General features: G+C 45.4%; 1 protein-coding gene across 3 annotated transcripts in view; it reads right to left on the bottom strand.

The window, feature by feature from the left end:
- Positions 1 to 18983, bottom strand: part of Bicc1 (BicC family RNA binding protein 1) — a 240317-nt gene that overhangs the window by 150498 nt on the left and 70836 nt on the right. For all 3 annotated transcript variants that reach the window (XM_028877260.2, XM_028877261.2, XM_028877262.1), the window contains exon 2: positions 8904 to 8950. In XM_028877260.2, the coding sequence (XP_028733093.1) occupies positions 8904 to 8950 (47 nt within the window). The remainder of the gene's footprint in view (positions 1 to 8903; positions 8951 to 18983) is intronic.

Here is an 18983-nt window from a genome sequence, read left to right as displayed (position 1 = left end):
AACATGCAAATTCCCATACACAGACACACACAGATATATTTTAAAAAATACATTTAAGATTTAAACATAAAGACTCAGAGTTTGCAAAGGTACCTTTATAACCAACAGTCAGCTGAATATACTTTTAAGTCATGAGACAAAACTAGAGGGGGACAGTCACCCAGCATGTACAGGACAATGGCCAGTGGAGGACACAACAAGAATTTTATCACCTCTACCACCCTTCCAACTAAAAACTAAAGTTGTCCCATCTAAGACAATTAACTGACTGATTTATTCTGGGGCAAGGGACCAAGCTTTCTCTTAAGCAATTTTCCCCCTAGAAGTCCACGGTCTCTAACTTTCCACTTTCAAAATGCCAAAAACAATCTTTTCGCCTTAAGGGCAGGAGACTAGGGGTATCTCTTTCAAGTTAGTCACACCATTAGCTCTTGCAGCGAGGAACAGTTTATTGGTCAACTGTGTTTCCAAAGAAACATCCAACATGTGATTACAAACATACAAAAATCTTCCTTCATTTAAAATATGTGACGTGTGCTTTGGGGGTGAGTCTATGTATACCCCAGTGCAGGGGGAGTCCCGGTGTTCCCATCAGAGGGCATAAAAATGCCAGGCAGACGTCAACTTCTTCGGCCATCAGGAGACAAGTACCCAACAGCCTTCAGCTTCGGCGAATCACGTGGGGAATACATCACGGCGCCCATCCCCACCTTATACACTGTTAACACGTTGCCCTGCCAAGAACAGTCTGATTGGGGTCATTTTCACAAGAGGAACGAAAAGATGAAAAGGAAACAGGACAGACAATGAGTAATCCATGAACAACTGCCCCCCTCCCAAATAAAACCACAAGGAAAAAAAAAACAACCTGGAAGATCATTTCCATGTGTCGAGATGAAAGTTGCCATTCGGCATGGAAAAGAACTAGCAGGAGTGCTGATAAGCTGAGCCGCTCCCTCCCCTAAAGAATAGACAGAGCCAAAGAACAGAGGATAGAATTGCTAGGGAACTTTGTAAAACAAGCACGCGCCAGCGAGAGCGAGTGAACACACACACACACACACACACACACACACACACACACACACACACACACACACCACAAATGCAACCAATGCAAATGGTTTAATCTATAGCCCTGTCAAACCATAAAATACTGAAAATCACCTTCATATACATGTGTAAAAAGACAAAGATTCCATGTCCCCTATCGCTAGGAGTCTGTGCTTGGGTCACCCTCAGAGAGTCCTGAAAAGTTTCCATTGCTCTAGGCTTCTAGCTCATCCCAGAGATGCCCCCAGATTCAAGATGTCTCTCCATCCACCCCCAATCCAATCCCTACTGTTCCCATCCCCACACCCTTCCGGCCCCTCCCCACACCCAATGGCGATGTCCATTCTGTAACTGACCATCTCCTGTAACCAAGCAAGACTTCCAGCAGAGGGACTGGGACACCAACCCAGCCACAAACCCTCTGACCTACAACGTCCTGCCTACAAGATGTGTTGGGGTAAAGATGGCACAGAAACTGTAGGAGTGAGAGTCTAATGACTGGCCCAGCTGGGGACCCATACCCTGAGAAGGAGCTCACCCCTGAGGGCCAGGACCCAGAGGCAGAATACCCCAGAGACCCAGGATAGAACCAAACATCACACACACACACACACACACACACACACACACACACACACGCACACGCACACGCACGCGCACGCACACGCACGCGCACGCACACGCACGCACACGCACACATCAATGAAATGATTCCTAATCATACGCTGCTATCCTCAGAGATTGGTACCTAGCCCAACTGTCATCAGAGAGGCTTCATCCAGCAACTGATGGAAACAGATGTAGAGACCCACAGCCAAACATTAGGCAGAGCCCTAGGAATCCTGCAGAAGAGTGGGAGAAAGTACTGTAGAGGGTAACGCACCATAAGAAAACTCACAGAACCCACTAACCTGGGCTCACAGGGGCTCACAGAGACGGAATGGACAGCCAGCGAGCCTGCATGGGACCAACCTAGGCCCTCCGCCTATATCTCACCACTGTGTAACTTGGTCTTCCTGAGAGACTCCTAAGAGTGAGCGCAGGGACTGTCTCTGACTCTACTGCCTGCTCTAGGGACCTAGTCCTCCTACCAGATTGCCTCATCCAGATCTTAATAGAAGGGGAGGCGCCCAGTCTCCCTGCAACACGATATACCATGGCTGGCTGATATCCACGGAAGACCCACTCATATCTGAAGAGAAACAAAGGAGGAGGAGTGGAGGTGTGGAAGGAGGGAAAGAAGAGACGAGGGAGGGGAAACTTTGGTTGGGAGGCAAAAAAAAAAATTAAATTAAAATTTTTTTCAAAAGACAAAGATTTTTATCTACAGTTCTCTTTCAACATAATGAATGGGATCACCGGTTAATTGTTCTGCTTTTTCACATTGATTACATTTTCATTCTAGGTAATTTAGAAATGACTTACAATGACAACAGAAAAAAAGAAAGGACAAGCAGCTGAAACCTGTCGATCAAACTGAACATATAAATCTAACAAACAGCATTTATTATTTCAGTCAACTTCTCTGTGACAGTAAACATTTTCTATAAAACCATTTCCTTCCTTAAAAGGTGAAGAGGTTTTAGTTTATCCCCCAAGAATGCTATACACTGAATTCCTAACCCCCCAGGATCCTATTTAGAAACAGAGTCACTGCCGATGTAATAGTTAATATGTGACCATGGGGGGGGGGGGGTGCACTCCTAATCTCCTATGAAGAATGTGCTGCTTAGTTTTATATCAACCTGACACAAGTTAGAGTCATATGAGAGAATGCAACATCAAGTGAGAGATGACCTCCATAATACAGGTTGTAGACAAGTCTATATTCTCTTAGTGTTGACGTGGGAGGGTCCAACCCATGGAAGGTGGTGTCACGCCTGTAGGCTGGTGGATACTCTAAGAAAGTAGGCTGAGCAAACAAACAAACAAAAAACAAGCCAGTAAGCAGCATTCCTCCACAGTCTCTGCATCAGCTCCTGTCTGGATTCCTGCCTATGCGAGTTCTTGCCTTGACTGTCATCGATGATGAACTGTGATGTAGAGATGTCAGCAAAATAAATCCTTTCCTTCTTGAGTTGCCTTTGGTCATGGTGTTTGATCACAGCACAACTGTAACCCTAAGACAGAAACTGGCACCAGGATAACGGGGTATTGCTGTGACAGACCTGGCCATGTTTTGGGGAGGATTGTGGAAGGACTTTGGAACTTTGGTCTAGAAAAGCCATCGAGTGTTCAATGCTTGGTGAGCTGCTCCATAGGAGCATGGAACATAAGAGGCCTGGCTTGTGAAGCTGCCAAGGAAACAAGAGCTGTTTGATATTTTGAATTAAGAACACATGGTTCAGCCGGGCGGTGGTGGCGCACGCCTTTAATCCCAGCACTCGGGAGGCAGAGCCAGGCGGATCTCTGTGAGTTCGAGGCCAGCCTGGGCTACCAAGTGAGTTCCAGGAAAGGCGCAAAGCTACACAGAGAAACCCTGTCTCGAAAAACCAAAAAAAAAAAAAAAAAAGAAGAACACATTGTTCTGGTCAGCTGGGCCTGAAGAATCAGCTGTGATTAACAAGAAGAGACCAGCATCACTGAGGTGAGACCTTCTAGGACGTGTTTCCTCAGGGTCAGCACACAGAAGCTGTGTTCGAGGGGTGACCAAGGCTGTACCTAGTGCTGGCAGCTGAACTCTGTCATGTCCAAGAGTCCCCCAGATTGTACTGGTTTTGAAGGCATGAAGGAGTCATGGGAAGCAGCTGAGGCTTGGCATTGTGAGAGGTCGGAAGAGGCCACTGGTGAAGGTGCAGCCTCAGTGGCAGTGGAAGCCCCAGGACAGAAGGGGTCAGAGAGAGAAGCTGAAGCTTGGTACCATGTGGAAGGGTAGAGTTCCTAAAGAGAGCCCAGGAGAGAATATTAGAAAAGATCCAGCCCCCAGCACTCTGGAGATGCCAGTACCGTGGGACTGTGGCTAAGGACAGCAGCAGCAATGGAGTGGAGCCAGCCTGAGCCTATGAGACAAGCTGTATGGACTGTGGCAAAGCTTCTGGAAGAGCCCAGAAGATTCTGACTGAACCCCAGACATTGGACTCTGAGTTATTTATACTGTTTGTCTGAATTAAGGTTTCTATTGCTGTGAAGAGATACCATGACCATGGCAATTCTTACAAAGGAAAAACATTTAACTGAAGTAGCTGCTCACATTTTCAGAGGTTCAGTCTGTTATCAACAAAGCAGACAGTATGGTGGCCTGCAGCCTGACATGGTACTGACTACATCTTCATCAGAAGGCAACAGTAAGTTGGCTGTCTCACTGGGCACACCCTGAGTATATGTGAGACCTCAAGCCCACCTCTACAGTGACACACTTCCCCCAACAAGACCACACCTATTCCAAAAAGGCTACACCTCCTAACAGTGCCACTCCCTATGAGTTTATGGGGCCAATTACAGTCAAACTACCACACAGTTGGAGTTTGGTTTCGCTTTGATTTGATTGTGACTGTGCCCTGGTGCTTCTCCTCTTGGAAGAAGAAAGATAGGCCAGTAAGCAGCACCCCTCCATGGCCTCTGCATCAGCTCCTGCCTCCAGGTTCCTGCCCTGTGTTAAGTTCCTACGTTGACTGTCATCAATGATGAACTCTGATGTAGAAACGTCAGCAAGACAAACCCTCTCGCCTGCAAGTTGCTTTGGGTTATGATGTTTCATGACAGCAACAGTAACCCTAAGACAAATGACGTCTTTAGGAAAGGAGACGGTGTAGACACGGATATACAGGAAGTACAAGGCCCTGTGAAGAAGCAGCAGAAACCGGGTGGTGTTGAGATGAGTGGAAGCAGCACTCAGCCAATGAGAAGATTGACGTGGGTCGGACCCTCCCCCATGGTCCTCAAATGCACTCTGTCTGTACCTGACCTTGCACAGTGAGACATGAGAGCTGAGAGAAAGAAAACACACTCTCCATGGGGGTGGGGGCTCCGCGTGTATGCTTTAGCAACACAGGGACAGGAAGAATATGCCACGGGAAGGCTCTGCACACGACCCTCACACCTTCCCAACAGTTTGGCTTTGGATGGGTAGTCCTCACAGAATCGGTCGTCTTTTTCTCCAAAATTCCCCAGCCTTCCCCTCTCCCTTTTTTCCCTAGTTACAGTTGTGTGTTTAAAACTCCCTGCCTAGACCTGGCCTCAAGACCACAGCTGGCCTGGCCTGGATATACCCATCCACTTTCTCACAGCTCATGTATGGATATGGTGGTGGCCAGATTCACACAGGGACATGACTGTCCTGTGCCTTTAGGAGCAGCTCAGCCACACAGCAAGAAATGGGGTCTCTCTAGCTGTAAGATGGGACAAAGCAACCCAGAAGCTGGGCCAGGAAAAGAAAACTCACTGATAGCCCGTTCTTTAAGCTGCTATGCTGTTGGGTCCTCCCTGTGATAGAAAATTCGTCTTCTACCCCAGCAGCGCTTCAGGGACATCAAACATTTCAAAACCATGCATGGTATGAAAAATAAAGAGCACAGAGCCAAGAGATGGCTCACTTGGTCAAGCTGATCTCTACAATCCATGCTTAAAAAAAAAAAAAAAAAAAAAAAAAGCAGGCTTGGTGGTGTCCATTTGCCATCCTGGCACCAGAGAGGCAGAGACAAGTGAGACCATGAGGCTCACTGGCTAAAGTGTCTAACCTACTCTGTGACTTCCAGGCCAAGTAGGAAAGGCTGTCCCGGAGAATAAGGTAGTGAGCTACTGAGGAAGGCACAGTATGTTGATCTCTGGTATCCACAGGCACATCCACAAATATGCATACACATCAACACAAGTGCCACATGTGCACACGCACGCACATACACACACACACACACACGTGTGTGTGTGCATCCACACACAGAGAGAGAAAGAGAGATAACCAAATACATCTTTGGTAGAAGCAGTAACTCAAACTCTGTGGGAGAAGTTCAAGGTGCAGGAAGACAGTAACCATGAAAGGTTCAAAGAGAAGACATTTGACAGTTCTGCTGTTAAATTCTGCTTTCAACTCTGTGGGATTCTATGATGCACTCTTCTGATACATCTCTCTAATTCGAAAATGTCAAAAGAGTAATTCAGGATACTACTCTGAACAATGATCACGTTGATACGACTTTCAAAAAGGTTTCTGTGACACCTAAGACAAAGCTGCCCCAAAGTCTCTCATCCCTTCCTTAGGAGGCGTCACCAGAGAGGAGAAAAAACCCTCCAGACTTGGAAAATGTCTGAAAAATCACCAGAGGGAGGGATTGAACCTCAACCTGGGAAACAGCGGGGCTTTAACTTGTGTTTGGCTCCGCGCGCGCGCGCGCGCACACACACACACACACACACACACACACCCTCAAGAGCGAAGGACATCCCATGCGGTTAGAATAGAAAAAAAAAGTCCCTTCAAAGACACAGGTGCAATACCGGGTGTTCTTGCTTACACCTGTCACCCCAGCACTGATGCTGACACAGGAGAATGAGTTCAAGACCAGCCTGGGCTACAGAGCTAAGACCCCCTCTCAAACAAGCAGATGCTAGTGAGCATGGATGTGTCACTACCGGAGTGTGGGTGGTGAGGTAACAGGTCCGTGTCGTCGTCGTAGTCGTCGTCGTCGTCCCCCACCCCCAGCCGTCCCCCCCCATCCCCCCCCCCACCGCTTCCTTGCCTCATTCCACTGCTGAGGATCCATGGTTCCATTCCTGTCTGGTCCAAACACTGACAAGTTTTTTTCTGTAACCTCAGACGTTTGCCTGTTACTAAGTTGGTTTCTCCAGCGTAAGCTTTCGGAGAACACCCGTCCCTCCCCCGACAGACCTGCAGACCCTGTCCACCTGAAGATAAGAGCGGCTTCTGCACTTCCAAGTCAGAGCTCAAGGAGCACATGTGTTCCTGGGTTTGGACATGTGTTTCCATTTACGCTGCTGTCATACAGACGCATCCTCAAAGGGTGATAAATATTAGCAAATCTCTTAAGAATGGAAAGTCCTGTAGGACAGTGTGGGCTGTGTTCTAATTTGGCTTTTAATGTGTCTGAATCACAGGCGTCTAAAAGCTCTTCCCAGCTCCCTCTGAGATAAAGAAGAGCGATAAGGTAGGAAGCCCACCCCACCCCCACAGCCCCTCCCCCTCCCCCCACATCCTCTTGTGCCCCAGAGAGCTCCTGTCTGGACTATTGCTGCCAGATAGAGGCAGATCTGTGAGTGCAATGTGAGGCTTCTCCGGTTCTGCCTCTCCTATTCGGGTGGTCACAGCTCACTACTCAGGAACCGAACATAATCTGGACATAACCAGTGTCCCTATAGCCACAACCAGGGCTTCAGTAGCTTACAAGACCCTGCTCTGGAGGTCCAAAGCAGGGGTAGAGGACCAATGACCTGGTCCACACTGTTTGGCCAGTACATCATCATTAGATATTTACAAGTTTTTTATGCATTTGGGTGTGTGCATGTGTATGTGTGTCCAAGTGCATGGGTATACATGTGCATGCATATGGGAGCCAAAGTACAACCTTAGCTGTCATCCCTATCTGCCTCCTTTGAGACAGCATCTCTCACTGGCCTGGAGCTCATCAACGAGCCTATACTGACTGGCCAGGGAGCCCCAGGGATCTGTGTAGCTCTGTGTCCCAGGATCTGGCATGATAAGAGCCCACCATCATGATTGGCTTTTTTTTTTACTTGGGTTCTGGGGATCAAACTCTGCTCCTCATGATCCCCTTGCAAGTGCTGTGCTGATTGGGCCACCCCTTACCCCAGCCCAAAACTTCAACTCCATTTAGAAAGCTCTCCCTGGTGGAGGAATGCTCTCTATCATCTGGGATCATGAACCTCACCTAATACAAGGCACCCTAAATGTTTGAGTGCAGAGACTGTCCACAGTTGGGTTTCTTTGCCTAGAAGGCCCTGGCTAACCCACTCCTGCTGTGAATCCATGTGAGCATGTCACCAGGTGCCACACGGTCCTCAAAGGAGGCACACTTGCCTGGTTGGTTTTGGTTTCTTCAGCATGGCAGCCTATGGCAGGTAAATAAACACTTTCAACATGAAGAAACGATTTGAGTCCCAGATGTGAGGAGGTCTGCTTTTAAAACTCTTGGATGGAAACACAGATGAATGATGAATTTGACACCCCACCCCCACCCCACCACCAAAAGTAGACTACACCAAAGTCTGCCAAAGAGAAGAGAATGAAGACTTTCCAATGGCTCTCTCCAGTATTGCTTAACCTCATGAACAGCCCAGCTTCTCCTACCACGGCTGCCTCTCCAGACATGCTCTCTGAATCAGACACAAAAGGATGTATGTGCAATAAAACAAGGAGAAAGGGGAAGAAAACAGTGGACTCCAGTCCATCTTTTCAAAAGGAAAGGCATCCTCCCATATGAAAGACTTCCCGAGACAGAGAACTCAGATTTATCAGCCAACATTTCTAATTCCTCACCATCTTTTCAACTGGGCCTGACCATTATTTCCCCTTGCTATGTGCATGACTGGCCCAACTGGCCTCACTGAAGGTCAGAACATTCAGGGACAGCAGGGACAGAATGGGCAGGATGGCTGATCAAATGCAGGCAGGTCTCAAAAGATATCTTGTACTGGTTACAGACCCCCCCCCCCAAGTTCTGCTTACCAGAAAAACGGACAGCCTTTCTGGACACGTACCCACCTCTAGGCTAGACATGACTTAGGTAGGAAGAACTGCAGCAGGCCGAAGCAAATGGACAGGACAGGTCTGTACTGATCTGGGTATGAGAAATCAGCCCGCCATCTTGGGTGGCGCTACGGACACAAGGCTATTTCCCATAGAGCCCCAAGCCAGACAAGAGTAAAATGTCACTCACCTTTTGAAAAAAGTCTTCCCCGCTTCTGCCTTTTCCTTCAGCTGCAGCTGTAAATAAATAAAAAAAAAAATGTGTACATTTAAAATACAGTCTTCATTTCAGTGTATATATTCAAAATCCTCAAGTACCGGGGCCATGAACACAAACGTTAAAAACAGCACCACACTGGACTCATCTGGGAAGCAAAACTAATGAAGCATGAGATACGAAATCTCATCAATTCCACAGCTTTGGATTCAGTGACCTAGCCCACTTCTGAGCTGGGTAAGTTTTATACTCGGGCGAACTGCAGTTTCCAGGCAGGAAAAATTGTTATGCCTATACTGGATCTTTGGCTAGAACTAATTGAATGTAGAGATTTGGAAAGTTTGGGTTATCTTTAAGTCCTATTAATTCACTGATCATGTTTATGTCTTACCCAACACCCTTCCGATTATTGGGGTGATGCCTTTTGTGATGTATTAACTTAGCTTCCACCAACCCCAACCAAACAATGTCCTCAGATAACGTTTGAGACTGTAGCAGAATAACCCACCTACCGATATTTCCACCAACGGCCTTAAAAAGGTGCCTTGGTAACAGGTGTTATGTTCTGTAAACTAAAAAAACTTCCTGAAACCATTACCATGTGGGAACATGTTCCTCGGGGCAACCTGAATCCATGTTCCCAGGCTAAGTCACTCACCTTCGGCTTGAGAATAAACGTATTCTCTTTGAGGTGAGGGCTGTGTTTCATGTCAATAGCTTTACATGACTAACTGCTGTACTGAGACCTCAGCCCAACTCTCCCACTACTTTAGTCCCCTCCCCCATTCACTCCACAAGGGGAAATGAAGCAACATAAGACCAAGCAATGATGGTAGAGGTGAAGGCCAATGGCCACCTTCCTGTGAGATGAAGGGACGATTGCAGCTAGAACACAGTCCCCTATAAACTTCACGGAAGATGAAGAGGGAGTTACAGCTGGAGCCCTGCCCATCTTTGGGCAGCCAACAAAGAGGAAGCCCAAGTCCCCACCTGTCCTGAAACACCCTGTGACCTGTAGACATTTCAGTCGGTGGTGTGTGGCGGTGAGTGGAGAATTTGAGAGTGGTGAAGGGACCAAGCCCAAAGCACACAGTTGTCACCGTCCCAAGCTGAATCTTTCCAATGGAGATGCAAGGATGGAGTAGTAGTGGACTGGACAGGGGAAGTCTTGGAAGCAGGAGTACCAGCTCCTCAACATTAAAGTTTAGCAGATATGGTGACCCAAATACCTGCTCTGTATAGCCTGTTTGTATGTGTTTGTGCACATAATGTGCATATATGTATATGTGCGCACACACACACACACACACACACACACACACATGTTTACTTGACCATCCATGCATATGTGTAAAGTGCATATGGATATGTATGTGTGTATATAGGCATTAGTATTTGTGTATGAGGGTATGTATGTGTATATATGTGGATGTGAGTACAGATGTGTACATATGCATGTGTGTGTCTATGTTTATGTGCATGTGGAAGGATGTGTGTATTCACATGTACATACCCACATCACTTTGTCAAAATGACTAAAGGAGCAAGAAGTGGGATGGATCTATCCCTTAAGAATGACACCTGTCACTGGGCAGTGGTGGTACATGCCTTTAATCCCAGCACTCGGGAAGGAGAGCCAGGTGGATCTCTGTGAGTTCAAGGCCAGCCTGGTCTACAGAGCAAGATCCAGAACAGGTACCAAAACTACACAGCAAAAAACCCTGTCTCAAAAAACAAACAAACAAAAAATGGATGACACCTGTCGTTAAGTTTTGACAAGCACCTTCTGTGACTCTGACAGAAGGAAGGAACAACTGATAAAATTTAAATTCTTCTTTTATCAACTCAAATTTCACAACCACAGATGTGCAAGTGCTGATTTTTACCAACATGTTTTTATCAAAACGACAAAACAGAATACATGTTTCTGGGATTTCCAAAGACAATCAGAGGGAAAAAAAATGGAAACACAGCTAAAAAGAAATAAAAATATTCTATTTAAAGTGTGGTGGGGTTGAAATAATAGAAGAAAGATGTCCATGTCCTCATCTCTGGACCTGGGACTGTGTGGTCTTCAATAACAGGGAGCAACTGAGATAAGCAACCAGAGAGAGGAAGAGTGCCCTGGGTTATCCAAGCAGGCCAAAGCCACCACATCATTGTGATGATGAAGCCGGGGAGGGGGGGGGTGTTTCAGAAGGCAACATGATAGCCTGACAAGAAAGGAGACAGGGAGAAACAAACACAGAGATCAGAAAAGAGACAGATCTGAGAGAGGATGTGGTGGCCACAAGGGAAAGAATACACGTGGCTTCCAGAATTGGAAGTCAAAGAAAGGCCGGATTCCTACAGACTTTGGGGGTGATGAGGGACTTGCTAACACCTTACCTTCAGCCCAGAGAGGTCCACTGCAGACTTCTAGCCTCAGAACTGTAAGATGACGAATGTAAACTGTGCTGGGCCACTAAAATGGTGGCTGTTTGTCATATCGGCAGGAGACACTAATCGTGGAAGCCAATACCTTTCTACTCCCTGTCTGTACCAATCCCACACAGTCAATGCAGTCCAGCAGACACTGCCACAGAGAAAACCTCTGTGCTCTACTCTCTGGAGTAAACTGTCTCACTTGGAGAGATGTCAATACTAAAGCATTAAAAGAAGTAAAACCGAATTCCAAACAACTGGTCGACCCCAGCTGGAGGGTCTGAAGGGTTTCCTCCCGCAGGATAAAACTGACATCCAGACCTAAGGACATAAACCAAACAGCAAATGTCTTGGAGACATTGCAGCCAAGCCAGCTCTTGAACAAAGTCCTTACTTGAGGTTAAAAATAGTTGAAGAGGGATGTGCTCACTGACACCTTCATGAAAATAAGCAAATACAGCAAGATTTGAAAGAAAATTTAGTGACGTTCAAGAGTTCCCTTAGGGAAGGAATATTTAGAATCTCCAATACTTTCCAAAGTCCTTTGACTGGATGAACTCCTTCATCACAAGAATCTGCAAGTGTCAACTCCCTGATGCAAAGGCTTTCTACTATGCATGTTCCCTTTAGGATGCTGCTCCATTCAGGACAATGCTGTGGAATAATCCTTCCGTACAATGTGAAAATTTGTTGCTTTCATTGTTAATAAAAAGATGATTGGCCGATAGCTAGGCAGAATTTTCAGGGCAGAGAGAATGCTGGGAAGAGGAAAGGCAGAGTCTGAGGAGTCACAAGCCAGATGCAGAGGAAGCAGGATATGTAGAAAATGAGGTAACAAGCCATGAGCCACGTGGTAGAACTTAGATAAGAAATATGAGTTAATTTAAGTTGTAAGTGCTAGTTAGTAACAAGCCTAAGCTATCAGCAAAGCATTTATAATTGATATTAAATCTCTGTGTGGTTATTTTGGAGCCAGCAGTCCAACAAAAACTCCATCTACAGGACAATCTCACCATGCTAGAACCTCAAAGTACATTCAAAGAACAACAGGGAAATTTCTGTAATTAAAACCAAAATACAGTGAACTGCGTTCCGGAACCGGGGAAGACACTAAAATTTAACCAGAAATACATACTGTTAGCATTATTGGGGTTTGAAAAGAAACAGCAGACTGGGGAGCCACAAGTAGATATTCACTGTCATCAAAGATCACTGCCCTTTTTGAGTCTGAAAGCTTCTGAGGAACATCCCCACCCCAGTCTGCAAGGCCATAAACAGATGAGTGAGCTGAAGGCATGACCAAACCCTGGCTATCCAAGCTCTTCCCCGCATATCAATACCTAGCATAAGGTTTAGTCTGTAAATTAAACCCAGTAAGAGACTAACAATTAACAGGTAATCATAAAATGAACAACTACAAACTACGCTACAGTTAAATTTATTGGAGCAAATATGATCCGTCAATACCTTATGATTGTACTCAAGCCTCTTGGGATGGATGGGAACTGTCACAACACCTGTGTAAGATGATGAAGCCGGGTGAATGCTGTGGGCCTTGTCACACAGCTTTAAGCTACTGCTTAAGGGTCCTTAAACATAATCTCTGTCGAACCATGAGTCTACCTGATAACTGAGACAGCAGTCACAAACAGGTGGGTAGTGCATATGGTGTGGATAGACCAGGGGGAAAAAAAGATTATTCATATCCCAAGAAGCATCATGCCACTCAGACTGGCATGCAATTCAAAATATAAAACTTTTTCTATTTCTAGAATAGCCCATGTAGTATTTCCAGATCACAGTTCATCAGAAAGAGCTGAAACTACAGTAAGGGAAGACAACTGTACAAGAAAACACAGACGAGCCTGCCTGGTTTTCCTTAAATTTTGATGTGTGAGTTTCCCAAGCTCCTACAGTAAAGGCAAAGCACTCTGTTTCGATTCCTGGTTACACCACTGTCTCAGCTGCCAGCTTGGGCTCGTCTATGGCTGACACTCCTTAAGTATCTGTACTTCAGCCTGAGGATGCTGGGTCTCCTTGGGGACTTTTACTGACTTTCAGAAACAAAACTGTCAAGGCTGCAGATGTCAATCAAGAGAGGACATGTCCTTCCTGTCTTCTTGTCCCTCAAACATGAATCCTTCAGAGTTCAAACTGGAAGTCCTCCTCTAAATGTATCCTCCATCCTCAGCATGAAAAACCCAAATTCCTCCCAAGAAGTTACAGTTTGAGGAGAGAGGGGTGAGATCAATGTGGAATACTTTTCTCAACGTAAACTCAGACATTTGACATGCTGATTCCATAGACCCGGGGAAGAACAGAGACCATTACCCTCAATCCACAAATATCTGGGTCCTGTGCCAAGGACCAGAAACAGCCAAGTCCCGACCCCTTATTCAGCTTACACCCCGACCATGTAAGAGCCAAAGCCACCCAACCACAGAGGCAAAACCAGAATCATAATTCAGCTCTAGCAACAACCTTCCCAAAGACCTTTGCATACCCCCAGTGCTGTCCAGATTAAACTTTACAGGAGTTTGATTATTTCTCTTCTTGTAATAGAAGCTAAGTCCTTCTGCTTTCTCCCCACAGGGGAGCAGGGCAGCTACTGTTAGCAGTGATTAGGAAAGAGGACTTTGGGAGGACCACCAGAGAGCTGGATTCCAAGAGAAAAATAAGAAACACAATACTATCTTGACCCAAAGCATTTCATTATGTTTGGATAGGAAGACATTGCCTATGAAATAAGCCGACCTATGTTCTCTGCTGTGGGGTTGCTCAACCACTGAAGTCTTGTTGTATTCTATGGGGAAACCAGTCTCCCCTTGGTCTGCAATCTTACACACTGAGACTTCTTTGTCCCTCTCTCCCACAATAACATGGAAAGCGTATCATAATTTAATGTTGTATTTTTTAAATCACTCTTTACTATCACTCTGGCATGATGCTCCAAGTTGGACTTTTAAAACCTTGGCTTTTTCCTGGCCAAGGAAAGTAGCTGTCTCTCTTCCCAACACACAACTCCAGGAATAAATTCCTTCGATACTACTGAAATATGGCTGGCTGAATGTTCAGATAATGAGTTTCGTGTTTTGAGCTGAACAATTCATTTTTATGTTTATTATAATTTCTCCAAGGCTCTGCCATGTTTTATTTCATATTTTTGCCTCGCAAGAAATATGGGATGGCAAATCCCCTGCCAATAAAAGCGGCAGAAGTTGAAACAGGTGTAAACTATTACCAGAACTGCCCCCCAACTCCTGAGCGCTCCTGGGTAATTACTGAATTATATGGGGTGGGGTCCTGTTTTAAAGTCTTCCTAGGGCTCAAGAAAACTTCTGTTTAAATATCCTTTTTCGTTCCAACTGCTTTTCTTTCCTAGCATTTGATGCTTCGTGGACCTAAGTCTAAAAATGCAGGGATGAGGAATTTTAGATTTAAAACATACTATGAAGTAGCTTTCAACATTACCTAGACAAAATATGAGACCCAATAAAAGATTAAATTAAAAACAATAATTGTGGTTCAGCAAGACAGCTCAGTAGGCAAAAGTGCTAGCCACCAAGCTTGATGGCCTGACTTTGAGCCCTGGGACCCACAAGGTAGGAGAGAAAGGTCACAAACAAGTTGTCCTTTAACGTCTACAAGCACACTGTGGTATGCACCACAAAAACATACACACAAAAATATGAATGTGATAAAATATTTTTAAAGAATTGTAAGATTATTTTTTTCAAATATATGCATTCCCTTTCCCCAACTCTCAAATGTGTGTGCAAGCATGTGTTCAAGAATGGGCGAATGCATGCCACACGGTGCATATGGAGTCAGAGGACAGCCTCGGGGGCCAGTCACCTTTCTTGAGATAGGGTCTTTGTGATGTTTTGCCACTGAGTCCGCTGCACTAACTGGTCTGAGGGTTTCTAGAGATTCTCTGGCTTGCACATAGGTGCCCTGAGATTAGAGATGTGCACTACCATGCCCTGGTTTACACAGGTGCTGAGGATTTGAATTCAGGTCCTTACACTGCACATCAAAGCACTTTCACTACTAAGCCAATCCCCGGCCCTGTTTTTTGTTTTTTGTCTTGCTTTGATTTTTGAACACTACCTACTCTAGCATACTTACAACTAAGCTGTCTCCTGGTTGCCAGGCAGACAAACGGTTGCTATCCAAGAAGCACGATTCTTGCCTAAGTGGTTTATAAAACATTCACCTACGACGTCACTTTAACTTAGGTACTGAAAAAGTAGCGTCATACACTATGTTTTGTACGCTAACCATTTCCAGAAAACTTCCTTGGGAGCTGGCCAGTTGTACTCAAAGGAGAACAAGGAGATGATGTAGCAAGGCTTGGATGTCGACCTGCATCTGCAGAAACGTGCTATCTTGGTAAATCACACCTAGCACTGTGGACGGGTGGCAGAACTCTAGTAAAGTAGACACAAAGCCTATATTTAAAGTGTTTTCCAATGATTAATGTTATATTTGATTTCAAACCTTAGCGATAAAAAGTACCATCTGAATGCTATAGAATTTGTCATACCAAGCGCGGAGTCTTGCAGACATCTCCCACAAAGCTTCCTACCTGATTCTCAGAGCTTGCTGCAAGTAACTCAACCCCACCTTACGCTGAAGGAAACATTGTGTAAGCTTACTGAAACAACACAAAAGAACAACAACAAAACACTTTCCTATTACTAGTGGCTGGATAAAGAATAACTCTCTGTAGAGAGCTACGTGCAGCCATATCCTCAAAGGGCGCTGGCTTCCGCCTTCCACCCTCCTGATGGTGAGTGCTCTCTGTGATAAACAACTCCTTATTTGGCTAAGGCTGAGGATTTGGCTTCCTTCTGCGCACCTGGACCTATCCGCAGTACCCACGTGGCAGATTGGGGTTGGCTGCCCAGAAGCTATTTAGGTTGTGGGTTGGCTTTCCCCGGGGTCAGAAGTCAGAAGATTGTTTCAAGGTTCCTGAATAAACTGCTTGGAGAAGAGCCTGGTGTTGCGTCTTCCTTGCTGGTCGAGGCGGACATGACAGCTCTCCTTATATCTTTCTCTAAAACACTGGTTTATTTTTACAGCTAAGTATCTATGGTCCTGGGACTCGAAAGATGGCAGATAAGTGCAAGCTAATACTCTTGCAGAAGATCTGAGCTCAGCATCCCCACTGGGTGGCTCATGCCCACCCTGTGACTCTAACTCTCGGGGCTCTGACACCCTCTTCTGGACCCACATATACATATGCACATGGCCACACACATATACACACATGTACACATAATGTAAAGTAGTAAGAGTAAATCTTTTTAAAGTTTTTCTGTGGTCACAAATACAATGAATTAGCCTACCTTAACACAAAAGGGAAAGCACAGGGTACAGACTCAGTTTGAGTTCATCCCACAAATCCTCTCAGCCTTCCCTGACTTTGTGTCAGCCACCGATCTCCAGAAACAGGGACCCCCCAGTGCCTACACCAGGATGGGGCTCAGGTAGGAGATGCCCCCCTCTTCCCTGTCCTCCATTAAGAACTCTCTTACTCTTTGACCTGTAGCAGCCCGCTTGCAGGAGCCCCTCCTTCAATCCCAACTCTATGCACTGGGGACTCTATCTCTTGATGTAGACAGAGCACAGTCCTCCTAGCTCTTTCCCACTGGACATCTAAGCCTCACCTCCCAGCCCATCACCACTCCTTGGTGTTACACACTGGACCAAACAACACATTCGACCAGGAACACCTCCCTCCTCCTCAGCCACTACATTTCCCTAGCATCCAGAGTGGGCAACGTCAACCAAAGAATGAAATATCCACTCAACAAAGACAAGCCCAGATATCTACACCAAGAAATACCTCAAACATCGTAACTCCAGATGCATGGATCCCAGTACAAAAACACAAAAATGCAAGAAACATCACCACAGCTTAAATCTCAGACTGACGCGCACACAGTGATAGTTGGTGACTTTAATACCCCATCCTGTCCAGCAGACAGGTCACTGAGACAAAAGCTAAAAATAAAAATGTTGGAGTTACATGACATACATCAAATGAGATAACAGTGGATGGGAATTGACAGAGACCCATAACTCACCTAGGAGACATCTACAGAACATTCCATCCAAACACAAAAGAATATACTGTCTTTGGAATAGTTTTCATAGAACTTTCTCCAAAACTAGTCATATGCTAGGACATAAAGCAAATCTCAATTGATACAAGAAAACTGAAATAACACCCTGCATCCTATCTGACCACCATGGATTAAAGCTGGATATTAAAAAAGCATGAACCACAAATGGCTGAGAAACTCTTAAAAGAAATGTTCACCATCTTTAGTCACCAGGGAAATGCAAATTAAACCTACTTTGAGATTTCATCTCCCATCAGTCAGAATGACCAAGGTCAATAAAACAAAAGACAGCTGATGCTGGCGAGGATGTGGGATAAGAGGAAAACTCATCCATTGCTGGTGAGAGTTCCAACTTGTGCATCCACTATGGAAAGCAGTATGGCGGTTCCTCCGGAAGCTGGAATAGATCTACCTGAAGACCCAGCTGTACACAACCCTTGGGCATGTACTCAAAGTTCTCTACATCCTACTATAGAGACACTTGCTCATCTGTGTTCAGTGCTGATTTACTCATAATAGCAAGAAATTGGAAACAACTTAGATGTCCACAAACTGATGAATGGATAATGAAAAATTGGTACATTTACACAAGGGAATATTATTCAGTTGTGAAGGAAAATTAAATTATTAAGTTTTCAGGTAAAGGGATGGAGCTAGAAAAAAATCACCCTGAGTGAGGTGCCTAGACCCCCAAATGCAAATACTGTATGTTTTTTCTTATATGTGGATGTTAGCTTTGGGGCTTTCAACATGTGTGCTACAATCTAAATAACCACAGTGGTTAGGTACAGAGTGAGAGACTAAGGAGAGGAAAGGACCTCACAAGGAATGGGATATAAAAATATGATATTATAGAGAGGCAAAGGGAAACTAGACTAGAAGAATTAACTAGAGAGGGGGATGGGAGAGAAGGGTAAAGGAGGGAATAGGGAGAGGGACAACTAACAGTAAAAGGCCATTTGTAAAACCATATGGACACCGACTACAGTAGATGCTTCCTAAAATACAACCTTATATCAAATGAATCCAAATGGAGTCACCAAATAATAGGAGAGACAATGTCCCAACTAGACATCTTATGCCGCCAAGTAAAACTTCCAGTGCCGGGAATGGGTTATATCTTGTTGAGAAATTGGCTACAGGGGCACCAAGGAAACCTCCAACTATAGCATGCTATTGCCAAGGCTACTAGTTACTCTTCACAACCTGATGGTAAGGCCATATTGCTGAAGCGAACACATACTTACGACTCTGAACAGGGAGAAGTCAAGCTGGTGTCTAACGACAAGCTTCACCACTATGGACTAGTGTTCACGGTATTAGAAATGAGTCTGTGCACTACCAGAGGAGAAAGGTAAACACCAACCCAGCTACAAAACCTGTGACCCACAACGGTGACTGGCCTGCAAGATATACTGGCGCAACTGAGGCACAAATGTTAGGGGAGTCACCCACCAGTTTGTACTCATCCTTAAGGCTCACTCCATGAGAGGGAACC

This window comes from Peromyscus leucopus, chromosome 16_21 (genome assembly GCF_004664715.2).
Source record: "Peromyscus leucopus breed LL Stock chromosome 16_21, UCI_PerLeu_2.1, whole genome shotgun sequence".
NCBI classification, from domain to species: domain Eukaryota; kingdom Metazoa; phylum Chordata; class Mammalia; order Rodentia; family Cricetidae; genus Peromyscus; species Peromyscus leucopus.
The sequence above is the reverse complement of the archived record's forward strand: the minus strand, read 5'-3'. Positions and strand labels throughout refer to the sequence as shown.